The sequence below is a fragment of the Orcinus orca genome, chromosome 13, assembly GCF_937001465.1.
Source record: "Orcinus orca chromosome 13, mOrcOrc1.1, whole genome shotgun sequence".
NCBI lineage: Eukaryota > Metazoa > Chordata > Mammalia > Artiodactyla > Delphinidae > Orcinus > Orcinus orca.
Window position 1 is genome coordinate 66,496,289 of NC_064571.1, and position 27,726 is coordinate 66,524,014.

General features: G+C 37.0%; 1 protein-coding gene across 7 annotated transcripts in view; it reads left to right on the forward strand.

Annotated features, from left to right (window-relative positions):
- The window catches only part of MEMO1 (mediator of cell motility 1), a 141,776-nt gene that overhangs the window by 61,476 nt on the left and 52,574 nt on the right, over window positions 1-27,726 (forward strand). For 5 of the 7 annotated variants that reach the window (XR_007471026.1, XM_033425228.2, XM_033425231.2 and 2 more), the window contains exons 2-4: window positions 2,628-2,709; window positions 19,914-19,982; window positions 26,963-27,075. Coding sequence is in view for 6 of the 7 variants with exons in the window: in XM_033425228.2 (XP_033281119.1) it covers window positions 2,628-2,709; window positions 19,914-19,982; window positions 26,963-27,075 (264 nt within the window). In the remaining variant the exon portion in view is untranslated. Of the gene's footprint in view, window positions 1-2,627; window positions 2,710-8,070; window positions 8,090-19,913; window positions 19,983-26,962; window positions 27,076-27,726 lie in introns of those variants that run through there. The other 2 variants (XM_049696348.1, XM_049696346.1) reach the window with 2 other exon arrangements.

The following is a 27,726-nucleotide window of genomic DNA, read 5'->3' on the forward strand; positions in this document are numbered from 1 at the left end:
ATTTTTATGACAGGAGGTAATTTTGCACCTTGGGGCTAGGTGGCCCTCTGAAGTTAGTTCCTATCCCACAGAAACTGGCAGAAAGGGGCACTATCTCCCTTGATTATCACATTTCAAAGAGATGGCTTTTGGGTCCTTGAGAAAGATGGTCCTGAGTTGCTGATTAGAGGCTTATTTAGCTTTTTTTTAAATTTACATTTTTAGAAAGTTTTTATTTTTAATAAATGTATTTATTTATTTATGGCTGCATTGGGTCCTTGTTGCATCATGTGGGCTTTCTCCAGTTGCAGTGAGCGGGGGCCACTCATCATTGTGGTGCACGGACTTCTCACTGCGGTGGCTTCTCTTGTTGTGGAGCACCGGCTGTAGGCACGTGGGCGTCAGCAGTTGTGGCACGTGGACTCAGTAGTTGTGGCTCACGGGCTCAGTAGTTGTGACTCGTGGGCTCTAGAGCACAGGTTCAATAGTTGTGGCGCACGGGCTTAGTTGCTCCGTGGCATGTGGGATCTTCCAGGACCAGGGCTTGAACCTGTGTCCCCTGCATTGGCAGGCAGATTCTTAACCACTGTGCCACCAGGAAAGTCCCTTTAATTTTTTATTTATTTATTTTTTTGCTGTATGCGGACCTCTCACTGTTGTGGCCTCTCCCGTTGCAACGGAGCACAGGCTCCGGACGCGCAGGCTCAGCGGCCGTGGCTCACGGGCCCAGCCGCTCCGCGGCACGTGGGATCTTCCCGGACCGGGGCATGAACCCATGTCCCCTGCATCGGCAGGCAGACTCTCAACCTCTGCACCACCAGGGAAGCCCTCCTTTAATTTTTATTTTAGTTTTTATTTTATTTTTAAAACAATTTTTGGGACTTCCCTGGCGCATGGGCTTCTCATTGCGGTGGCTTCTCTTGTTGCAGAGCATGGGCTCTAGGCATGTGGGCTCAGTAGTTGTGACTCGCGGGCTCTAGAGCGTGGGCTTAGTAGTTGTGGCGCACAGGCTTAGTTGCTCCGTGGAATACGGGATCTTCCCGGACCAGGGATTGAACCTGTGTCCCCTGCACTGGCAGGCAGATTCTTAACCACTGGACCACTAGGGAAGTCCAGTATTTTATTTCTTAATAAAAGAAGATCTTAAGTAAATAAGATAGAATGTTAAGGTTTAATTTATTTGGGCTGTCAATCCATGAGTGTTTGTTATATTATTATCTAGGTTCTTTTGTAATGTTTGAATATTTTTTTATTAAAAGTTTAAAAAGAGAGAGCCAGAGAAAAAGGGGGCAGTAGTTGGGGGAAATCAATTTGCTAGTATTGCATATTTGCATGGTAATGATAATGATCTAGTAAAAAGGGAAAAGTTAGTGCGGGAGACAAGGACAGTTGTAAGAGCAGAGTCCTTGAGTATGAAAAACAAAGTGAGATCCAGTGCAGAAGTAATTTGTTTGGCTTTTGATAGGAGCAAGGACAATTTGTTGAAACAGTAGGGAAAGCAGAATAAATGGTGGGAAGAGGAAGTAGTTCTCTTCTGAATTTAGGGCGAATAACATTCAGGTTTGCCTGAGACTGGGAGGTTTCCCAGGATGCAGGACTTCCAGTGCTAAAACTGGCAAAGTCCTGAGCAACCAGGATGGTTGGTTATTCTGCTTGTTTTTCCTTAACGAAATGAAAAGTTTGATCATCTGTTGGGAATGGGAATGGGAAGGGGATGATGGTTTAAGGTAAAAAGAGAAGCTATATGAAGTAACTCTCTATCTTAAAGATAGGTGAGCAAATTCACTAGGTTGTCGTGGTATGATTTCTGAGCTTTGTTTGCTAAGGATCTGCTGTAATTTATGAGTATAATTTCAAAGTTCATATGGTTGTGTTTCTTTACAGTCTCATTCAGCTGTTCAGATGGAGGTGCTTTGTTAAGTGGAAGGTTGGTTTTAACTATGATTTGACTACACTGGAGAAAGAGAGGAGCAAAGGAGGGAGGCCACAGGCAAGGGAGTGGTTACAGTGATGGATCATCAAATCTCAGGATGGGTATAAAAAGTGAAGAAGAGAGGATGAAGGACAGTTGGAAAAGTGACTCCAAAAGATTTCTAGACGTGAACTGGAATGATAGGAAGTGAAGAGAGTGGGATGCTTGAAATTGAGATTTTTGAGGTGGTGTAGTTACACTGGTTATTGATATGGTGATGGGAATAGGGAGCTGGAGTGGATGGCAGGAAAGATCATTGAGTGTGGTAATGATCACTCCATGGATGTGATTTTAGTGATTAAGGCAGGTTTTGGTACTCTAAAATATATTCAGTTATTTTCTTTTCATATACTATATTTTTCTCTTTCTTGTTTCATTTTGTTTGATCATTGCCTCAAATTGTAGATTGTATTGTTCTTGAATGAAGATGGTTGTAAATAAATAAGTGGATGGATAAAAGCAAATTTTGTTGAATCAGTGCTTGTCTTTATCACATGGCTTGCTACTAGAAACTTTGTAGTTGGTTAAGTTTCAAACATTAACATCCAAAATGATGATCCACTGCCCATTAAGCTATTTTAGTTCCAAATAGGTTCAGTGAGGACTTTGTGTCATGTATGGTTATTAGTACTGTATTGCTTTGCTCACTCCTGTTTCTCTCTTTCTCTTTTTATAGGACCGCAACTGAATGCACAGCTAGAAGGTTGGCTTTCACAAGTACAGTCCACGAAAAGACCTGCTAGAGCCATTATTGCACCGTAAGTTTTAAGGGTCTTTACCCAGAATCTTTCATATGTTAATTATTAATAAAGAATGGGTATCTACGGATTGAATTAAAAATTAAAAATCAAATGCTGTGTTGAACTGAAGAAGTTATATTCACTAACTTTCATGATTTCTGTGGCTTTCACTTTAACTCAAGGATAAAGGAATTGGCTACTTTATTTTCTCAGATGCAGAAATATCAAAATTTACTTTTGGTAATAAAACTGACTTTTAAAACAGAGAGTTGTTTACATTAGATAAACTTGGTGATTTCAGTAGTATTTGGTACAAATGAATAAGTTCTGTTTTAAACATTGAAAAGATCTACTTTAATCACATAATTTTAAACTTATAATAAAAAATGGATTAAACATGGTGCAGTATGGAGTAGCAGCCACATTTTTAGGGGAGGGGTAGATTTTTTTTTTTTTTTAATGAAGAAAATCTGTGACTATTTTGTCTGTGTTAGAGGGCTTTTTGAGAACTACAGGCTAGCAAACATACAGTTAACTATGTGTCTGTGTATGATGTGAATTCAGTTAATTTTGATTTGGTAAATGTTGGAGTTTGTACTATTTCTGTCACAGCAGCATCTTTTATGTGACTTCTGTTGAGTTCAGGTTGGTACCTTGATAAATAGTAAATAGTAAAAATAATAGCAACCACTTATTAAAGAATATGAGAATTAAATGAGTAAATACACATAAAAAGCTTACATTAATGTTTGGCACATAATAAGTATTCCATAAATGTTATGTATTTTTTGTGCCACACTTTTTGTTAAATAGTCCATTTGTATGATCTAACTTCATCTCGTTTAAAAGATTCAGGAAGCTGACTATACTACTTACCAACTGTGACATATAAGTTATTTAATCTCTTGTGCCTTTGTCTCCTTGGTAAAATTGGAATAATAATATTACTTTCATATAGTTTTTCCGAAGATTAAGTGAGCCAATCTTTATAAAACTTTTAGCATAATGACTTGCTATTACTTATTTTGTTATTCAGCAAATATCTACCAGACTAAATGCCAGATACTCTTCTTTGTGCTGCTCTTTGAATAAAACAAAATCACTACTCTCGTAGTGCTTGCCTTTTAGTATTTGGGGAAGACAGACAGTAAATAAATAATTATATTCTGTGTCAGGTGCTGATGGGTGCTAAGAAAAATAAAGCAGATAAGAAGATTGAGAGTGACAGTATGGGTAGGGAGTTGCTAGTTTAGATAGGATAGTAAGAAAAGGTCTTCCTCATAAGGTAACAGTTGAGTCTAAATGATGTGAGAGAGAAGTTATGCAGATGCCCAGGGAAAAAGGGTTTCAGGTTGAGGACAAAGCAAGGACAAAGGCTCTGGGGCAGGATACGCTTAAGGTGTTTGAGGAAAAGCAAGGCCAGTGTAGCTGGAGTGGCGTGTGTGTGGAGAAGAGTAGTGGATGAGGTAGGCTGCGGGGGCTAGATTGTAGGGAGGCTTTGTAGGAGAACATAAAAACTTTGGTTTTTGCTTCTTTTTTTTTTTTTTTTTTTGCGGTACGCGGGCCTCTACTGTTGTGGCCTCTCCTGTTGCGGGGCCCGCTCCGTGGCATGTGGGATCTTCCCGGACCGGGGCATGATCCCGTGTCCCCTGCATCGGCAGGCGGACTCTCAACCACTGCGCCACCAGGGAAGCCCCAAACTTTGGTTTTTATTCCAAGTGATATGGCAAGTAATGAGAAGTTTTGAGCAGCAAAGTGACATGATCTGACTTAGGTTTGAAAAGGATTATTCTTGCTGCTGTATGAACTTTCTGTTTTGTGGGGGCAAGGAGTCCAATTTCAGAGGCTTATTACTATAGTACAGAAAAGAGATGACATAATGCCTTTGGCTGGGAGCTAGAGGTGGAGGTGATGAGAAACTGTATATTCTGGGTATTTGGAAGGCAGGACCAATAAAATAGAAGAAGTCAAGGATGACTCTTAAGTTTGGGCTTGTGAAATTGGAAGGATGGAATTGGGGTTTGTACTAATTAAAGGAGAAAACAAGGGTGGAGGTGGGGAGTGGAATTTGAAGTGTTTATATAAAATCTAAATTTTATTCTGCCTGTGTTAATGTTGAGATACCTATTAGGTATCCAAGTGAGGCAGCTAGGTATATGAATCTGGAGTACAGGGAAGAAGGCCAAGGCTGTGTTGGCATATCACACTTAACACAGCTAAGTGTGTAACTTTAATCAGACATGGTTGCCTCGGGAGTAAAATAGAGAAGAGGTTCAAAGACTAAGGCCTTAGGCAAGCCAGCTTAATTTAGAGGTCACGATGAAGATGAGTATTTGCAAAGGAGATTTTGAAGGAGGACCAGTGGGGAAGGAGGAAAACCAAGAGTGAGTGAAGTCTCTGGGAGGCAAAAGGATGAAAATGTGTCAGGGAGGAAAAGATGATCAGGTGTGTCAAATTCTGCCAAGAGGTCAAATAAGATGAGGATTGATAATTGGATACTATGGAGATTGCTGGTTATTTTAGTAAGAACAGTTTCTGTGGGGCGGTGGGGATGAAAGCACAGTTGGAGTGGGTTCAAGAAAGAATCAAGGAGGGAAATGAAGACAGTGAGTATAGATAGTTTTTTTGAGAAATTTTGCTATAAATCAAGGAAGTAGGGCAATGGGAATATGGTGTTGGGGAGAATTTTTATTGAAGGTGGGAGATATTAAAGTGTTTATAATGTTGATGACATGATCTAGTAGAGAAAGAAAAATTGATGCAAGGATAAGTTGGGAAGTTTGTATAAGTGAGATCCTTGGTTGGGTGAGAAACAGTGGATTAGTAATCATCTCTTTATAACATCTCATGAGGTATGTTCTATTGTCATTCCCATTACTTTGCTGGTATTTGACTATTATGGTATACTACCTTCCTAGTTAAAACTTACTCTAAATGTGGGAGCTGAACTGAATCAACATAAAATTAAAATGAGGTTAGTTATTCATGAAAAAGTAACTAGACTTGTTTGCTTCTTGTAGTTAGTTTTAAATTGAAATGTTTGGAAATGCCCTTGGAAATGAAATGTTTGAGTCTACGTTACAAATATATTAATTTGTAAAAGATTTCCAAGTTACCTTAGGTTTTAAAATGAATATTTGAAAATAGTTTTGGCTTTGGTGTGCATGTTTCTGCTATATAGTGACTTTGTAGTTATGTTTATGTATATATAGGCAATTTCTACTTTGTTAATATATGAAAACTTTAAATATAGTCAAGTTCATCTTATTATATTTTCCTTTCCAGAGTTGCTGTTTTTTTTTTGCGGTAAGCGGGCCTCTCACTGTTGTGGCCTCTCCCGCCGTGGAGCACAGGCTCCGGATGCTCAGCGGCCATGGCTCACGGGCCCAGCCGCTCCGCGGCATGTGGGATCTTCCCAGACGGGGCATGAACCCGTGTCCCCTGCATTGGCAGGCGGACTCTCAACCACTGCGCCACCAGGGAAGCCCTCCTTTTTTTTTTTTTTTTTTTTTTTAAGGTAGAAAAGCAACAACAAATATTTTCTTGTTATATAGGCACAAAAGTGTCTTTGTAAGAACGAGCTTATATAGTAATTAGACAACTTAAAATTTTAAGATTTCTACTTTTATTTCAAATCAAAAACATACTTTTAAAATTTTATAAATTCTAGCTCTCTGGGACCACCTTTTCTTAGATTTTGCCTTCATAGGAATAAATCATATGAGGGCAACCTTAAAAAAACAAACTCAGAACCTAGATAGCACACTTTTGAAAATGTTTAAACAGTTTGCTTATTTTTATATGGATGTAGATTAAATAGAATAATGTCATTTATTGTTGATGTTATTAAAAGATTAAATATTGACCCATAAACCAACTGTTGATCAATTTTAATGAATTCTAATCTATATAACATAACCAGGCACATTTGGGAGAGGGATTCAAAAGAATTTAATTTGACTAAAAAATATCCTTTGGTTGCATTTGGAACTATCTTACTTATATTGAGGCACAGGAGACAGTATGTGGCCCTGGGATATATATTGAAATGATCTCATGAACTAGGAGTTCCAGAAGCCTTCTTACCATGACTGCCAGTTACCTTGATGCCAAAATTGTTGTTTATCTTGCAGTATTCAGCAATAACTCAGCAACCCTTAGAATGGAGCTGTACAGGTATACATCACTTAAGAAACATCTTATTGAATATAAAAATATAAGCAGATAATTGTGGAAGGGGCTTAATTTACATGATGAAATTATTTTTTACTGTCAAGCACAGACAATGAATATTGAAGGCCATACATTTAAAGCAGAATTTGATTTCTTAGTAGTTAACCAAGTAGGAATAGTATGGAATAAAGGATACTTTCACTTTTCGTTGCGTACCTTTTATTACGGTTTGACTTTTTTTTACTGTGTACATTATACCTTTAGTATAAAAACCTGTTTGAAAAATTTAAAAACTAAGAAACATTTATATAGAAGACCAGGTTGTATATAGTGAAGCATACCTGTAGAGCTCTACCAGTACATGTCATGAGACAATCTTCATAAATTATCTAGTTAACTTAAGTTACTGGAGATTTGCAGTCCTTGTTAATGTTAACAAACAATCTTCTAAACAGTCTCATAGTGCGTTCTGTGTTGTGTTGTGTGCTTGTCTGGCTTGGTTTTGGTTTTGTCTCACTTCCTTTCACATAGTGAAAGCAGATGTGCCCTGTGTGAATGATAGGCCAGAAGACAGGCTCCCTGCATTAGCATAGAGTTCGAGCTAAATCTGGTAGAAACCATCAAGACTTTCCCAGTCTTGTTAATAGTAAGAAGAACTGGTAGGTTATTCATGGCAATATCTCAAATCATATATACTCTAGCAGTAAAAAAAAACCCCTCAATATGTAACATTGTGGTTAGTTTATTCTTACTTGACTTTTTAGCTCATAATATTGTTTGTTTAATGTTTGTGAGATTCCATTTGTAAAAATAAAATATTCTAAATAATGACTGTTTTACCTGAATATTTCTTGGATATAATCATTTGCTGATTTTTTTATCGAAGCAGGAATCTTTAGGGCCGTTGAGCATTGCCTGTGAAGGAAAAGAATAAAAGGCTACGTGCAGCAAAATAAAACCGAGGTGGAGGTTGCTGCTTCTGGAAACTGTTTGGGGCCAGTTGTCATTCAGGTTGATCCTGTACGTTTACAGGTGTTTTTAAATTTAGTTTCTAGGTTTGTAGATCATATCTTAACTTAAGGTTGCAAACTTTGCTTATTGTTGGAGGAGATCTCATTTCATCTGGTCCAATCTTCTCATTTCATCTAGGGCAGTCTTTTATTTTGCATTTTTCCTGCTATTCAGTAGAATTAGGACTACGGAAATCTGACTTTGTTGAATTCAAGTAAGTGTTTATTATTCCCTATATCCACTTTGATGAAAAGCCTCTCATAGAATGTTTAGTAGACTCTTGGCATTCATAGTTGATATAAGTGAAAGTCCATGTGATGTAGTGATTAGTAATTTTCCTGAGGTAGGAATTTAAATTATACCACACTGCAAGGTTGCTGTATGGGAAACTGTCACTTAACTAGTGAATGATTGTGGACAGTGTGACCTTGCATCCTCATTTAATTGCAGCTCTCTGAGGGGCAGAGAAATTCTGGTAGGTTAGGAGCTGAAGCTGCTGATGCAAAGGATCTGCTGTGTAGGTGTAAAGGGAGAAGCAAAAGTACTCTATGTTAAAAGAAAGATCAGTTTTTAGAGGTATGGTTTTAGCCTAATGACAAATTATAGATATAATAATATATATATAATATATAATAATAGTATAATTTTGTATTTATTTTCATGAGAAGTTACATTGAGAATCAGAGTTACCTGTAACACCTAGCAGGGATGACTTTGTATTAAAGGTTTTAAGAACTCTGGAAAGACTGACTTAGACACACTTTTATGATGCATATTCAAATATCTGTAGAGCTCAAATTTTCATTGCTTTTCTGGCTGTTATGCTGAACGACTAAAGAAAAAAACGTAGCCGTTCCCTTAGCGAAGGCTCCTTTATTGTGAGTGATTCCTTACTGGAACCTGTTGCCACATACATGTAGAGTTATAGATTCTGTTAGCAAGAGAAGGGTGTAGGAACAGGATTAATGGTGAGAGTTGATGATTATTACTCTGGCTTTATTCATTACCATATATCTGGGCCAGGGTAAAGGAAAGTATTACAAATTCTCTTCTTTGAATGTGACCTTGATCCTTTCATGAAGTAGAGTGAGTTCCTCACTATGGGATAAGTGAGTATGGGGTATATATACTTAATGATCAAAAAATAGATACACTGCAGTGTATTCTCTATCTAAGTTAAGAATCTCCCTGTCCTTGGGAGATGGGTTCAAGATGGCGGGGTAGAAGGATGTGTGCTCACTCCCTCTTGCAAGAGCACAGGAATCACAACTAACTGCTGAACAGTCATCGACAGGAAGACGCTGGAACTCACCAAAAAAGATACCCCACATCCAAAGACAAAGGAGAAGCCACAATGAGACAGGAGGGGCGCAATCACAATAAAATCAAATCCCATAACTGCTGAGTGGATGACTCACAAACTGGAGAACACTTATACCACAGAAGTCCACCCACTGGAGTGAAGGTTCTGACTCCCAGGTCAGGCTTCCTAACCTGGGGGTCTGGCAACGGGAGGAGGAATTCCTAGAGACTCAGACTTTGAAGGCTAGTGGGATTTGATTGCAGGACTTTGACAGGACTGGGGGAAGCAGAGACTCCACTCTTGGAGGGCACACACAAAGTAGTGTGCGTATCAGGACCCGGGGGAAGGAGCAGTGACCCCATAGGAGACTGAACCAGACCTACCTGCTAGTGTTGGAGGGTTTCCTGAAGAGGCAGGGGGCAGCTGTGGCTCACCGTGGGGACAAGGACACTGGCAGCAGAAGTTCTGGGAAGTATTCCTTGGCATGAGGCCTCCCAGAGTTCACCATTAGCCCCACCAAGAGCCTGTTGGCTCCAGTGCTGGGTCGCCTCAGGCCAAACAACCAACAGGGAGGAAACTCAGCCCCACCCATCAGCAGACAAGCAGACAAGCATTAAAGTTTTACTGAGCTCTGCCCACCAGAGCAACACCCAGCTCTACCCACCACCAGTCCCTCCCATCAGGAAGCTTGCACAACTGCTTACATAGCCTTATCCAAGGGCAGACAGCAGAAGCAAGAACTGTAATCCTGCAGCCTGTGGAATGAAAACCACATTCACAGAAAGATAGACAAAATGAAAAGGCAGAGGACTATGTACCAGATGAAGAAACAAGATAAAACTCCAGAAGAACAACGAACTGAAGTGGAGATAGGCAACCTTACAGAAAAAGAATTCAGAATAATGATAGTGAAGATGATCCAGGACTTTGGAAAAAGAATGGAGGCAAAGATGGAGAAGATGCAAGAAATGTTTAACAAAGACCTAGAAGATTTAAACAGAGGTGAACAATGTAATAACTGAAGTGAAAAATACACTAGAAGGAATCAATAGCAGAATAACTGAGGCAGAAGAACGGATAAGTGACCTGGAAGACAGAATGGTGGAAATCACTGCCACAGGACAGAATAAAGAAAAAAGAATGAAAAGCAATGAAGAAAGCCTAAGGGACCTCTGGGACAACATTAAACATACCAACATTTGCATTATAGGGGTCCCAGAAGGAGAAGAGAGAGAGAAAGGACCCGAGAAAATATTTGAAGAGATTATAGTTGAAAACTTTCCTAACATGGGAAAGGAAATAGCCACCCATGTCCAGGAAGCACACAGAGTTCCAGTTGGGATAAACCCAAGGGGAAGCACGCTGAGACACATAGTAATCAAATTGTAAAAATTAAAGACAAAGAAAAATTATTGAAAGCAACAAGGGAAGAACAACACATAACATAAAAGGGAATTCCCATAAGGGTAACAACTGATTTCTCAGCAGAAACTGTGCAAGCCAGAAGGGAGTAGCATGATATATTTAAAGTGATGAAAGGGAAGAACCTAAAACCAAGATTACTCTACCGAGCAAGGATCTCATTCTTTTTTTTTTTTGTGGTACGCGGGCCTCTCACTGCTGCAGCCTCTCCCGTTGTGGAGCACAGGCTCCAGACGCGCAGGCCCAGCAGCCATGGCTCACGGGCCCAGCTGCTCCACGGCACATTGGGATACTCCCGGATTGGGGCACGAACGCGTGTCCCCTGCATTGGCAGGTGGACTCTCAACCACTGCGCCACTAGGGAAGCCCTCTCATTCAGTTTTGACACAGAAATCAAAAGCTTTACAGACAAGCAAAAGCTAAGAGAATTCAGCACCACCAAACCAGCTCTACAACAAACGCTAAAGGAACTTCTCTAAGTGGGAAACACAAGAGAAGAAATGGACCTACAAAAACAAAACCAAAACAATTAAGATAATGGTCATAGGAACATACATATCAATAATTACCTTAAATGTGAATGGATTAAATGCTCCAACCAAAAGACACAGTCTGGCTGAATGGATACAAAAACAAGACCCATATATATGCTGTCTATAAGAGACCCACTTCAGACATAGGGACACATACACACTGAAAGTGAGGGGATGGTGAAAGATATTCCATGCAAATGGAAATCAAAAGAAAGCTGGAGTAGCAATACTCATATCAGATAAAATAAACTTTAAAGAATGTTACAAGAGACAAGGAAGGACACAACATAATGATCAAGGGATCAATCCAAGAAGAAGGTATAACTGTTATAAATATATATTCACCCAACATAGGACCACCTCAATACATAAGGCAACTGCTAACAGCTATAAATGAGGAAATAGACAGTAACACAATAACAGTGGGGGACTTTAACACCTCACTTACACCAGTGAACAGATCATCCAGACAGAAAACTAATAAGGAAACACAAGCTTTAAATGACACAACAGACCAGATAGATTTAATTGATATTTATAGGACATTCCATCCAAAAACAGCAGATGACACTTTCTTCTCAAGTGCATACAGAACATTCTCCAGGATAGATCACATCTTGGATCACAAATAAAGCCTTGGAAAATTTAAGAAAATTGAAATCATATCGAGATCTTTTCTGACCACACGCTATGAGATTAGAAATAAATTACAGGGAAAAAAACGTAAAAAAGACAAACACATGGAGGCTAAACAAAATGTTACTAAATACCCAAGAGATCACTGACGAAATCAAGGAGAAAATAAAAAAATTCCTAGAGACAAATGATAACGAAAACATGACAATCCAAAACCTATGGGATGCAGCAAAACAGTTCGAAGAGGGAAGTTTATAGCAATACAATCCTACCTCAAGACACAACAAAATCTCAGATAAACAATTAACCTTACACCTAAAGGAACTAGAGAAAGAAGAACAAACAAAACCCAAAGTTAGTAGAAGGAAAGAAAACATAAAGATCAGAGCAAAAATAAATGAAATGGAAACAAAGCAGTAGCAAAGATAATAAAACTAAAGCCTGGTTCTTTGAGAAGATAAACAAAATTAATAAACCTTTAGCCAGACTCATCAAGAAAAAGAGGGAGAGGACTCAAATCAATAAAATTAGAAATGAAAAACGAGACGTTACAACAGACACTGCAGAAATACAAAGCATCCTAAGAGATTACTACAAGCAAATGTAAGCCAATAAAATGGAGAACTTGGAAGAAATGGACAAATTCTTAGAAAGGTATAACCTTCCAAGACTGAACCAGGAAGAAACAGAAAATATGAACAGACCAATCACAAGTAATGAAATTGAAACTGTGATTAAAAATCTTCCAAGAAACAAAAGTCCAGGACCAGATGGCTTCACAGGTGAATTCTATCAAACGTTTAGAGAAGAGCTAATGCCCATCCTTCTCAAACTCTTCCAAAATATCACAGAGGATGGAACACTCCCAATCTCATTCTACGAGGCCACCATCACCCTGATACCCAAACCGGACAAAGATGATACAAAGACAGAAAATTACAGACCAATATCACAGATGAAGATAGATGCAAAAATCCTGAACGAAGCACTAGCAAACAGAATCCAACAACACCATGGTGTATGATTAAAAGGATCATACACCATGATCAAGTGGGATTTACCCCAGGGATGCAACGATTCTTCAATATACGCAAATCAATCAGTGTGATACACCATATTAACAAATTGAAGAATAAAAACCAAACGATCATCTGAATAGATGTAGAAAAAGCTTTTGACAAAATTCCACACCCATTTATGATAAAAACTCCAGAAAGTGGGCATAGTGGGAACCTACCTCAACATAATAAAGGCCATATACAACAAACCCACAGCAAACATCATTCTCAATGGTGAAAAACTGAAAGCATTTCCTCTAAGATCAGGAAGAAGACAAGGATGTCCACTCTCGCCACTATTATTCAACGTAGTTTTGGAAATCCTAGCCGCGGCAGAGAAGAAAAAGAAATAAAAGGAATCCAAATCAGGAAAGAAGAAGTAGAACTGTCATTTTTTGCAGATGACATGATACTATACATAGATAATCCAAAAGATGCCACCAGAAAACTTCTAGAGTTAATCAATGAATTTGGTAAAGTTGCAGGATACAAAATTAATGCACAGAAATCTCTTGCATTTCTATGCACTAACAACAAAATATCAGAAAGAAATTAAGGAGAAACAATCTCATTCACCATTGCAACAAAAATAATAAAATACAAGGGAATAAACCTACCTAAGGAGGTAAAAGAACTGTACTCAGAAAACTATAAGACACTGGTGAAAGAAATCAAAGATGACACAAACAGGAGGAGATATGTGCCATGTTCTTGGATTGGAAGGATGAATATTATGAAAATGACTGTACTACCCAAAGCAATCTACAGATTCAATGCAATCCCTATCAAATTACCAATGGCATTTTTTACAGAACTAGAACAAAAAATCTTAAAGTTTCTATGGAGACACCAAAGACCCCAAATAGCCAAAGCAGTCTTGACGGGAAAAAAGGGAGCTGGAAGAATGAGACTCCCTGACTTCAGACTATACTACAAAGCTACAGTAATCAAGACAGTATGGTACTGGCACAACAACAGAAATATAGATCAATGGAACAGGATAGAAAGCCCAGAGATAAACCCACGCACCTATGGTCAAATAATGTATGACAAAGGAGGCAAGAGTATACAATGGAGAAAAGATAGCTTGTTTAGTAAGTGATGCTAGGAAAACTGGACAGCTACCTATAAAGGAGTGAAATTAGAACACTGTCTAACACCATACACAAAAATAAAGTCAAAATAGATTAGAGACCTAAGACCGGACACTGTAAAACTCTTAGAAGAAAACATAGGAAGAACACTCTTTGACATAAATCACAGCAAGATATTTTTTGATCCACCTCCTAGAATAATGGAAATAAAAACAAAAATAAACATATGAGACCTAATGAAACTTAAAATCTTTTGCAAAGCAAAGGAAAGTATAAACAAGACGAAAAGACAACCCTCAGAATGGGAGAAAATATTTGCAAACAAATCAACGGACAAAGGATTAATCTCAAAAATATATAAACAGCTCATGCAGCTCAATATTAAAAAAATGAACAACCCAATCCCAAAATGGGCAGAAGACCTAAATAGACATATTTCCATAGAAGACATACAGATGACCAAGAGGCACATGAAAAGCTGCTCAACATCACTAATTATTAGAGAAATGGAAATCAAAACTACAGTGAGGTATCACCTCACACTGGTTAGAATGGGCATCCCTCAGAAAATCTACAAACAACAAATGCCGGAGAGGCTGTGGAGAAGAGGGAACCCTCTTGCACTGTTGGTGGGTATGTAAGTTGATACAGCCACTATGGAGAACAGTATGGAGGTTCCTTAAAAAAGTAAAAATAGAATTACCATATGACCCAGCAATCCCACTACTGGGCATATACCCAGAGAAAACCATAATTCTAAAAGACACATGCACCCCAATGTTCATTGCAGCACTATTTACAATAACCAAGTCATTGGGAGCAACCTAAATGCGTATCGACAGCCGAATTGATAAAGAAGAAGTGGTACATATATAAAATGGAATATTACTCAGCCATATAAAGGAACAAAATTGGGTCATTTGTAGAAACGTGGATGGACCTAGATACTGTCATACAGAGTGAAGTCAGAAAGAGAAAAAGAAATATAGTATATTAATGCATATTTGTGGAATATAGAAAAATGGTATAGATGAACTGGTTTGCAAGGCAGAAATAGAGACAGAGATGTAGAGAACAGATGTATGGAAACCATGGGTGGAAAGCGGGGGTGGGGTGGTGGTGGTGGTGGGATGAATTGGGAGATTGGGGTTGACATATATACACTGAGATGTATAAAATAGATAGCTAATAAGAACCTGCTGTATAAAATAAATAAATAAAATTTTAAAAAAGATAAAAGAATCTTCCTTTCTTTTTGCCACTATGTTGTCTTTAGGTCAAGGAAACTTAACCCTTCAGCTTCAAAAAGGACTGAAACCATGAAATCTCAGTTCTTATTAAACAAGTTTACCTTAGTTAATCGTGTTTTCGAAACTATCATCCTTCCTTGTAGTCTTACAGGATCTATGATTCTTTAAGTGTTCTTCCAGTTGTTAGGCTTGTTGCTTTTCCTACTCCATGGACTCCTTCCCTTCTTCCTTGAACTATGTAAAGGTCTCTTAACGGTGCGTAAGAATGGGTTCTGGAACTCTACTGCCTGGCTTTATATCCTGGAGTGCCATTTACTATCTGTATGACCTTGAGCAAGTTTCTTAACCTTTCTGCTTCAGTTTTTTTCATCTATCAAATGAGAAGAATAATAATTCCTATTTCATAGAGTTGTTAGGATTAAAAGTAATGCTTTGAGTTACGTAGAAGAGTGCCTGAGATGCAGTAAGCACTCAATTATCACCATCATCATAACTGTCCTCTTCTTCTTCCTCCTACTTGGTCACTAAGATATGTCACTGTTTCTTTCTAGACCCTAGAGCATTGATTTTTCATTTCTCACTGACACTGACACCATTCTAGACCTAGACCGTGATATTACTACCTCATGCCACAGTTTCCAAGAGAGCTTCATGTAACTCATCTTGCCTCTAACACGTCCTTTGTGCTTGTGTTTTTCAGTACATGATAACAGTTTCATATTATCACTCCCTGTTCCAAGAGCACACAGCAGTTTTTCAGTAACTTGTTTTATCAAGCCCAGACTCTTCTGTCTGACTCTGGCTTAACATTACTGTCTTGTTCCATTCAGGCCAATTTCATATTTTCTCATTTACATCATACACTTGGACATTTGCTCATGTTTTTCCTTCAGGCTTTATTCCCTTCATGCCCTCACCCTTCTACCTACTATTTCTTTCCTGCCTATACTTCAAGAATCTAACGTTTCTAAGAAGCCTTTCTGGCATTTAAGAACTGAGCTTGGGTAGGAACAGCATTGGTAAAACTGGGAGAGACTTAGAGTACAAAGACAGGTTGATTTAGAGATCGGAGTATAGATTGGGGTTCAGGGCCTTTAAATTCAAGAAGAGTAAGGATTGAGAAGTGGAGGGATGTGAAGTGAGGGACAACTGAGAGCAAAGCAGTGTTGAAAATCTGAATGTCATTCAGGTTTGTGACAGACCAGGGAGGATCCAGATGGATCAGATGGTTTTTAAGGTCTGCATGGCCAGGCAAGATAGTGCATATCTGAACTGACAGGAGCCAGTGATGTTCAGATGAGGAACAGGTATTAAGTATCTGAAGTAGTTGGTATTGGTGTCTTGGGGACTGGAAGATTGGGGACATAACCGGTTAAAATAGAGCCCCTGGTTAGCCTAGAATATCAAGATCAGTGCAGGATGACAGCAAAACTGAATCTGCTGAGCCACAGAACAACTTATATTACCTTCTGGCTAAGATTAGAACTGGGTTGTGAGAATACTGCTATATTCAGGCAACTTGATAGGCTCCCTTGACAGAGGTGTAAGGATGGAGTGACTACCATTAATCTGACCAATAAAGCCTCAGTGATTTCAATGTGCTTAGCATATGTCCCATATTACTTTACTCCTAATTAAGGACGCTACTATCTTGTATGGTTGTGATTGACTTATGTGAATCTCTTTTTCTGTGTCTATATCAGATGAGTATCATTTTTGTGTTTTTTTTTTTTGCGTTACGCGGGCCTCTCACTGTTGTGGCCTCTCCAGTTGCGGAGCACAGGCTCCGGACGCGCAGGCTCAGCGGCCATGGCTCACGGGCCCAGCCGCTCCGCGGCATGTGGGATTTTCCTGGACCGGGGCAAGAACCTGTGTCCCCTACATCGGCAGGCGGACTCTCAACCACTGCGCCACCAGGGAAGCCCTCATTTTTAAAATAGAGCTTTACTGGGGTATGATTAACATTCAACTGCATATAAAGTATGCAGTTTGATAAGTTTGAAATATGTATACACCTGTGAAATCATTACCACGATTAAGATAATGAACATATTCTTCATCTTCAGAAGTTTCCTTGTGCCCTTCTTTCCCTCTCTGCCCTTCTCCCACCCTCCCACATCCACTGATTTACTTTGTCACTATAGATTAGTTCTTATTTTCTAGAATTATTTATTTTTATTTTTAATTGAAGAAGAGTTGATTTACAGTGTTGTGCCAGTCTCTCCTGTACAGCAAGTGACTCAGTTTTATACATACATATTCTTTTAAAAAAATTTTTATTGTAGAAGTATTTAAATGGGATCATATAGCATGAACTCTTTTTTGTCTGGCTTCTCTCACTCAGCATATTTATTTTTTTACTATAATTATTTTGAGTGTGTCAGTAGTTCATTCCTTTCTATTGCTGAAGAGTTATTTCATTGTATGGATATACTTCAATTTGTTTATCCATTCACCTTTTGAGGGACGTTTGGCTGTTTCCGTTTTTGGCTCTTGCAAATAAAAATGGGATGAATATTTGTGTACAAATCTTTGTGTGCACATAATGCTTAAATATATATATATATATTTAGGAGTGGAATCGCTGGCAGGAGTTTTATGGCAGAAGTATGTTTAGCTTTCTTTTTTTTTTTTTAAGAAATTGCCAAACCATTTTCCAAAGTAGTTGTACCGTTTTACGTTTCCTACAGACTGAGTTTCAGTTCTACATCCTTGCCACATTTGGTATGGTCACTCATTTTAATTTTAGCTTATTCTAGTGGGTGTTCAGTGGTAGCTCACTGTAGTTTTAATTTGCCTCTCCTCAAAGACTAACTGATGTAGAGCCTTCTTTTGTGTGCTTTTTGCCATCCTGGTGTTTTTTTTTTTTTTTGCGGTACGCGGGCCTCTCACTACTGTGGCCTCTCCCGTTGCGGAACACAGGCTCCGGACGCGCAGGCCCAGCGGCCATGGCTCACGGGCCCAGCTGCTCCGCTGCATGTGGGATCTTCCCGGACTGAGGCTCGAACCCGTGTCCCCTGCATCGGCAGGCGGACTCTCAACCACTGCGCCACCAGGGAAGCCCCCGGTGTATTTTTTGGTGAAAGTATCTGTTCACATCTTTTCCTATTTAACAATTAAAAAAAAATTGTAGTAACATAAAATCTACTATCTTAACTACTTTTAACCATTTATATAGTAGTGTTAAGTGCATTCACTTTGTTGTGCAACCAATCTTCAGAATTCTTTTTGTCTTGTAAAACAGTTACCTATATTTTTTAAAGTATTAGGTTGTTTTGAAATTTCTTTATATATTCAGATATAAATGCTTTATCAGATATATGCTTTTTCTTTATATATTTAGATATAAATCCTCTGTCAGATATATGCTTTACAAATATTTTCTCCCAGTCTGTGTTTTGTGTTTTCAGTTTACTCTGCATCTTGAAATTGTCCATGATGGGAATGATTTAATCCACATTAATAGACAGATTGCTATAAATCAGGACTTTATTTTTTGTTGATTGTCTGTACTCAAGAAAAGTAATGGGGAAAGGTTAATAAGGCAGATGAAACTTAAAATTATGTTATGTCTGTAACCTTTACACTGTGACAAGCACGAAAAAATGAGGAAAGAAATATGCTTTCCAGTATTTGAAAAACTATTGTCTAATAAGCAAAGAAGTCATTCAAGTCATTGTTGAATGAGTGAAATTCAGACATATGTCTTCATTATTTCACTCTTGTCATTTGCAGCCATTGCTTGGCTGTGGGTCAAAGAGTTCAGCTACCATCAGTGAAAGCATTCTGGGACAATCAGTTGCCTAAGCTGAATTTGCAGTAAAGAGTATTTTATATTTTTTCATTGTTTGTCAGTTGTGTGATACGTCTTTCTTTATTTCAGTAAAATTTATAATAAGCTTATGTACATATGTATACAGTTTTTTCCTACAGAGCCATTTGTTAAACATTTACTGGCTGTACACTAAATAGTAAGCATTAAGGGAAATATTTCTAGACTCACATAGCTTGAGTCAAGAAAGAAAAATGAAGTTATGAAACCAAGTCATTGTATGGGTGATCAGAGAACCAATGTAAAGCTGAGACCAGAGGACGAAAAGGATGGAATGAGTAGTAGGGAGAGAAAATGAAAGGCATAATACACAGAAGGTCAGGTCAATTCTCTTACCACTAAAGACACAGAGGGACGTGAGTTGTTTCTTGTAGATTATTTGTTTTGCTCTGATTTGACTTGGTCTTATCATTTTTATGTATGTAATAGTCTGTTTATGGTATTGAAGAGGAATGTTAAGAGCTCACATATTATTAATGTTACATTAGCAACTTCAAATAAGCCTTGAATATTTCCAAATATAATTTTCCTTCAGACCAAATACTTTTTAACATTTAAAATTGGAACACAGGGGGACTTCCCTGGCGGTCCAGTGGTTAAGACTCCGTGCTTCCACTGCAGGGGGCACGGGTTTGATCTCTGGTTGGTGAACTAAGATCCTGCATGCTGTGCAGCATGGCCCCCCAACAAAATAAATAAATAAATAAATAAAAATAACAGTGGAACACAGAACAATGATGTGTTCCCTGTTATCTTCTATAAGTTGCATCATTATCTATCAATACATTGCTTTTTAATCTGTACACATAATGCTTACCATAATTATTAGATTTCTTTCAAAAGTTTTTTTTTCCCAGAATAACTTGATTTTGAATCTGATGATTAAGTTAAACATTTTTTTGTTTTGTAGCCATGCAGGGTATACGTACTGTGGGTCTTGTGCTGCTCATGCTTACAAACAAGTGGATCCATCTATTACGTAAGTAATATAGTTAGATACCTTTTTGATTAGGTGGTTGGGAATTATAATTGCTTTGTCACTGAAGTAATTTGTTTTACATACTTATATACTTGATTTCATTAAGAATTTGACTTTATGAATTTGATTATACCTTATATAGGTTATGAAAAGCTTTAATACTATTTTTCATTATCTGAACATTTAGCTTCTACCTTCCCTTTGTTTGGTAAAATGTTTAGTTCTGGAAGTGTTAGAAGGTTAATACAGTATTGTGATTTATACGAAATATGTATTTGGTCATTTAGATGACCAAAATATATTTCACATATATATTCAGTCTTTTTCCACAGTTACTGGCTCACAGCTCCCAAAACCCTTGGAATTTCCTAAGTGGTGAGAATGGCAAAGGTTTTTCTTGTATGTTAATAAGGTGACTTTCGGACCCCACCTAAGCATGGGGCTGCCAGGTTGCCAGGATAACCAACCTTGTGTTTAGAGGGTTGGAATTTTCATTCCCAATCCCTGACCTCCCCTGGGGAGGGGAGAGAGCCTGGAGGTTGAATCAGTCGCCATCATGACTATGTAATAAAGCCCCCATAAAAACCCAAAGGGACAGGGTTCGGAGAGCTTCCAGGTTGGTGAACACGTGGAGATTTGGGGAGAGTGGCCTGCCTGGAGAGGGCATGGAAGGTCCTGGCTCTTTCCCCTTGCCTTGTCCTATGCACCTCTTCCATCTGGCTGTTGCTAAGTTATATCTTTTTATAATAAACCGGTGACCTAGTAAGTGAAGTATTTCTCTGAGTTTTGTGAGCTGCTCTAGCAAATTAAACCTCTGATTTATAACCGGTCTGTCAGAAGTATAGGTAACAACCTGGACTTATGATTGGCCTCTGAATTGAAATTCAAGGAGGTGGTTGTTGGAATCGCCAATCTGTAACTGGTTGGTCAGAAGCACAAGTGACAACCTGGGCTTGTGACTGGCATCTGAGATGGGGGATGGGTGTGGGTGTGGGGACGTTTTTGTAGGACTGAACCCGTAACCTGTGGAATCTGATGCTATCTCAAGGTAGATAGTGTCAGAATTGAGTGTGCCCCCTCTTCCACTCACGTGAACGCACACAGTGGAATTGGGTCCAGGAACATTAACAGTTAAATATTTTGGTTTTTAAAATTTTCTTTGAAAACCTGGAGATGAATACTTTTAAGAAAAATTCAAAGCCCTTTGTTCTATTTTAATCACTTTATAATTGAAAATTCTTTATTGCACGTGTTAGGTTGTGTTTAATGAATGAAGAATAATTTCTCATTGACAGGATAAGGTACCTGAGTTATTTTAGAATCTGACAATGAATTTAATATGGTTTTTGAAGTATATTAGCTCTTAATAATTTAATGACAGCTCTGAAATTAGCTTAAAAAAATCTTTCTGTCAAATTGAGACTGAGTCGTATACTACTCTCTAAAATGAGCAATTTGTGAACTTTAAAAGCTTAGTATACCACTCTCTAAAATAAGAAACTTGTGAAATTTCAAAAGTTTCTGCTGGAATTAGCCACCCAAATTACTTAATTTGCTGACCAACATTTTATTTAAATAGTTAATTCACTACATGTGAACCAGTGTCAGGTTCTAGTCTATATTGCCAGTTGTACATACACTGTGTGAATAGGTGAAACTGATCATTTTAATTCTGTCAAATGTTGTTAGGTTAGACCCGTACTAGTAGAGATGAAGTATAATCATTCAGAAGTAACTCACAATAGCCCTGAGTTTAAAAAGAAAATCTCACCCACAGCCTACTCCTTTATGAGCAATTAGTTCAAATTGTCAAAGCAAAAAAGCTGCTCTCTTTTGTTTTTATGTAGTATGCTCTGCACATTTTATCAGGCCTTTATTGAAAATTATTTTTTAGTAAGTTTTTAATAATAAATAAAATGATAATATTGCCAGATTGAGGAGGTTTTGGTTAGCTCCACCTCCTTTATGATGTTTTGATGCATATCTTTAACAAATAATTCATAATACATATTTAATGTATAATTTTAACTTGTTTCATGAATAAGAGTAAAATAGAAATTAGATTGTAAAGCTTTTCAGAAGCTTCCTTTATTTGACCCTGGGCCTATAAACCAACATAATCAAGGCTAGTTTATATAACAGCCTTTTCCAAACCTTTTTCTATTTGGCAGAACTTTTATTGATGATGATATGTGCTAAAAGGGTACCCCTGAATTAAATTTGGCCTAGGAATATATAGAGAGCCTATATTGATATAAGTGGAAATTGTGTGTTAAATAAGTTGATGGACAGTGAGAATGGAAAGGAAAAAAATAATAAGGGAAGAGAGTCAAGGACTAAGAAGGTGACAATAAAGGAGATCAGTAAAAAGAAATGCGAATGATGGATGATGATGTGATCAGTTTATTTTTATAACTAGTATATAGTAATTGAATTCTGAATAAATAAGTGTGAAGGTCTCAGTGTTAAAAATAATCATGGACAGTCTTGTTGTATTCTCTTGGAAGTGGCCCTCCCTGAGATTTACAATATCTTCATAGTTCTTTAAGAAAATAGAGAAAACATCCTTTTGGGAATAATAAGTATAGAGAAAAAATAACAGTCCAAGAGAGAAGGATAAATTTGATACCACTAGCTTCTATTCTTCTTTCCCGTTCCCATTCTCTACGTGTCAACCAGGATCAGCTTTTGTCCTTAAAATTTGAATGGATCTTTTACCTTTGCATGATTTTGTAACATCTTGCATGAACATTTGGAAAATATTTGTTCATTGAGTCATGCAGATCTTTCAAATGTTGACATTTCATCATACGATGTAAAAAAAAATCACATTTGTTAATAGCACCATCAATTTCATGAGAAAAAATTTTAATTATTGGGAAGCTTTTTGCAAAAGTCTAATTTTCACTTAAAAGTTTCAATTTTATCATTGGCAACAAATACGTCAAATATTTTCTTTGAAGTGTCAGGCTCATTTTGTTCATTTTCTAAAAAATTTCTGCTGGATACCTAAATTGGAATAACCACAATTTGTCTACAGTCATTTTTTTGAAGTAAAAATTGTGTTCTGTGGAAAAAAGTCTACTTCAGCTCATAACTCAAAATCACACAGATGCTTTTTCCTTGAGACATACTTCTGTATGCAGTAGAAGTGCTTTATGTGTTTATCACCACAAATTGAATGCATTTTGTCATACAGAATATTTTTATAAAACTGTACTCGAAGTTCAAAATTTAATGAAATTAAATGAAACTGGCTTAAAAAAAAATACAGCATGGGTGAAGGTGAAGAATACATGACTACTAGTACATTTTGATTCCGTTATCTTGGTTGTAGCCAGCAGTATACCCAGTCTTACTTTTGTACTACAAGTGCAAATGTTAACATGTTGAAAAGGCAAATAACTTCTTTGTATTAGTATGAAAATAGTTTTGATTTTGTGGACTCCTTGAAAGGTTCTTGTGAATTCACAGTTCACACTTTGCGAACTGCTGTGATTCAGGGTGATTGGATTTATATTGTGGATAAGGTATTGGAGAAGGCATCTCTGGGGAAATGATTTTTAAGCCAAGCAAAAGAAACAATTACACGTGAAGAAGTTTTGAAATAGGCAAAGATATTCTTGTTATCAAGGAACTGCAAGACCAGTGTGCATAAAGTACTGAGATCCAGCGGGGGAAGAATAATAACACAAGAAGGGGCCAGTTGATATGAGACTTTAGAACCCATTTTAAGGATTTTTGTATTTTATCCTCTGACCAAGAAAAGCCATTGAAAGACTTTTTAAGCAGGGAAGTGATATGATCTGATTCATGTTTTAGAAAGAATACTCAGGCTGTTTAAGGAATTTTAAAAATTATACATTTAATTAAGTTCTTTCCCATATTTAGAGTTGCAGAGTCTTTTCCTATTACTAAAACTTTAATTAAAAACCGGAACTCAGGATGTTACTTAGATAGTAACTTGATTTTGATTCATATCTTTCAGAAAACCTTGCAGGGCAGAAAAAGAATGCCAAAAGGAATCTTCTTTGGGGCCACATGACATTTTATTCTTTAGTTAAAATATCTCCACTTAACCAGGAAACACTTTAAAAAAATTACGTGTGTTCCATTATTTAGTATAAGTAGTTGAATATTTATGAGAACAGACACTCAGGTAACTCATGTGTTAGGTGTACAGACTGCACTCCTCATAGTAAGTAACTCCACAAATGTGGATTCTCTGGAGGTATTATTATATGTGAAATACATTTATTTCTGAAAGAATGCCTACTGATTTTTTTCTATTTTTTTATATTAAAGGTTTCTTTTACGTGTATGGCAACAGTGATTATATGCCAATATTTAAAAGTTACTCTTTTAAGACAAAGAACTTTGTAATTAATTGAAGGGAGAGAAAGTGGCATTACTTTCAATGCCTGTATTACATTTCTCTCCAAAATATTTGTATGGTCTTGGTGTTTATGGATCTAGCAATCTAGGGGGAAAAATGCATTATCTTTTATTTACACTATTAATTGTCTTATAGCATATAGCTAACACAGAGACTCATTCTGAGATTACTACTTGTTCAATATCCAGTTTCTTTTTTCTTCTCTCAATGAAAAGAAGTCTTTTTTGGTTTGTTTTTGGGTATATCACTTTTAAGGGTTTTATATTGATGGGACCTAAATCTCTTTTTTCCTATTATCTCTCTTAACTAAATGTGGAACTTCACTATGTTGCTTTTGGATGAGTTTCAACCTTTGGGTACACAGTTGGATAATTCAGACTGATGGGACCCCTTTTCCCCACCAGACTTTATCTTTTCATCTAGGTTGGGTCTGACAAAAAGGCAAGCAATTGAATAGTCACGTATTAGAGGAGGCAGTTAGGCTTTCGAAGCTGACCTCGGGTCTTTATTTCTGGAGTAACGCTCATCTTTTAGCCACTGTTAGAAGAACCTTGTTATACTTACCTATGAAATATATCTATGCCTAGATTGATTTTTAAAAGTCATTTCATATTTTAATTATATATTCTGAATTTCCCAGGAGTGTTCTGATTTTAAATATTCTATCCCTCTCTCTTTTCATAGAAATACATTCCTCAATCATAAAAATACTTTTTTTCTTACTTGATTCTTGATTCATATAATACCTATCCTTAAGCAAGTTTCCTAAGCACTCAGATTTACCATTTTCTATGTCCCTCATTAAACTTTAATTTTAAAAATGTGGTGATATTTTTGTGCTGTTAAGATACAAGAACATAGTGGTATCTTTTGTTCATTTAGGAATCTATAGATCTGATTTTTTTTTTCTGAAATGGTTATTGAGTTGATCATAGAGATGGTGACAAGAAGTGGGTATTAGCAGGGGAGGCGAGGAAAGGGATTATGTTTCTGACTAGAAATGGCCTGTGAGTGAAGTCTTACATGTGGGCTCTGAGTGACATCTTGAGGATTGCAACATCTTGAGGAGATTTTGGGACTAAACTGAGAATTACCTTTTCCTTATCCACATCTTTCTTATCCACCCCTGCCCCCCAACACCCCATATAGCAAGTAAGATATAGCTGACAGTAGGTTAATTTTCTTAGCTGTAATAGAATTCTGTCAAAATAAATATATTGCTAAAGCACACATTCCTTGGCCTGCAAGTTTTTGATGTGAAAGAGATATAGCTCTGTGATTCAGTCTTTGTGTTTTTGTCCATTAGATGAGCAATGAGTAGCACTTAATTTTCTAGGTATATAGCTTACATATATTCCTTTTTTTCTTATAGTTTTGGTTCTTTTGTGTCTGTAACTTTGTGTGTGTGTGTTGTGGGGAAAATTTTGTTCATATGAATCTGGGAGAAACAACGAAAAATGGAGAGTTTGGAATTTAGATTGTAGAGATATTTGAGATAAAATGGAGAATAAGTTAATTTTACTCTTGATGTTAAGATAAAAGGATTGTAAAGATTTAATCTACAGTTTAGCCTAGTTCTTTTCTTTAGCCTACAGTGCAAATAACACATAATTTTCTTTGTTTTTGAGAATGACTTCTACTTGAATGGGAACTGAGAAAGCTTATTACACAGAGTTCTCAACAAGATGCCTTTTTTCTCTGCCATGGAAGAAATGTAGAAATAGCTTTAACAGAATGCTTCTTTGTAATGATATTTTGGATTTTTAGAATTTATACTTTTATGAATTTTTATTAATGTTGTAGGCAAGTTTAGAATTTGTTATTTTGAGATTTTAATAGATGAAATGTTTAAAATTCAATTAATACAGCTATTGAAAACCTTTTGTAGCCTAGCCATTGTGAATACAGAGGTGATTTTAAGCATAGTCGGTTGGTTTACTGTAGATAATCAGTAACTAGTATTCCCAGGTGTTAAACATGGTTCTTTTAAAGACCTTCCAACAAAAAGATAGAGATAAGTAATTGAACTTAATTAACTGAGGAGCAAGTCATTGGTAGGAACATTAGTTTGCTAGTGCTGCCATAACAAACTACCATCAACTAGGGGACTGAAACAACAGAAATTTATTTTCTCACAGTTCTAGATGCTGGAAAAGTCCAAGATGGTTTGGCAGGGTTGGTTTCTTCTTAGGTTTCTTCCTTGGCTTACAGATGACTGTCTTCCTGATGCCTCTTCACATGGTCAATCACCTCTCTGTGCATGTGCACCCCTGGTGTCTCTTCCTTTTCTTATAAGGACACCAATCATATTGAATTCAGGCCTCACGGTAATGACCTCATTTTAACTTAATCACCTCTTTAAAGACCTTATCTCCAAATAGGTTCCATTTTGAGGTACAGGGGTTGAGACTTCAACGTATGATTTCAAGAGAACACAGTTTAGCATATAGCAGTAGGTAATGAACTCAATCAAGGAAAACAATATTACATGTAATTTTTAAAAATTACTTGTTTTTTCCTTTTTATTTAATAAAGTTTTTGTAGAAGTGCAATTGTTCTGTGTTTTTTATTGTATATCTCCTAGCCGGAGAATTTTCATCCTTGGGCCTTCTCATCATGTGCCCCTTTCTCGATGTGCACTTTCCAGTGTGGATATATATAGGACACCTCTGTATGACCTTCGTATTGACCAAAAGAGTAAGTATATAGAAATTTTATAGTTTGTAAACAGCTGAAGTTTTTACAAATAGGAACTATAAGTTAATTTACAGTTAAAAGTATTAGTATCATAGTAATATTTGAATTGTAAAAATAAAATTTGTTATAACTAATCTGCAAAAAAGAAAAACTAAGAAAGAAAATCTTCCATATGCCTAAAAGACAACTATAGTTTTTCTGCCAGCCGCAAAAATCTGTCAGATCCGCTAGTCTTTGGAGTGTAGTGGTTACATTTATAATCAGGGAAGTACCATGTACTTGTTGTACAGTGAGACAAGAAATTGGTACCCATAACAACTTGTTGAAACATTTTGGGCATGTTTGTCTTCCTCTGTGTATAACAGTTCCCTCACCGTAAATGGATAATGGTGATAATGACTTTATATCCTCATATATAATTTTTATGGGAAAAAAATTGAGACCGTAGTTGTGAAACTCTGCAAGAAGGGTGCCACATAAATCTTAAGTGCATTTTATTTTTAAAACATATCTATTATTTTGATTTTTAAATAGAATTCTAGAAATCACAGTTTTTATTTAATCATGTCTCATTTTGTACATAATTTAAAAAATACCAAACAATACAGAGACTACTATAACAAATACTCATGTACTTATCATCCACACTTG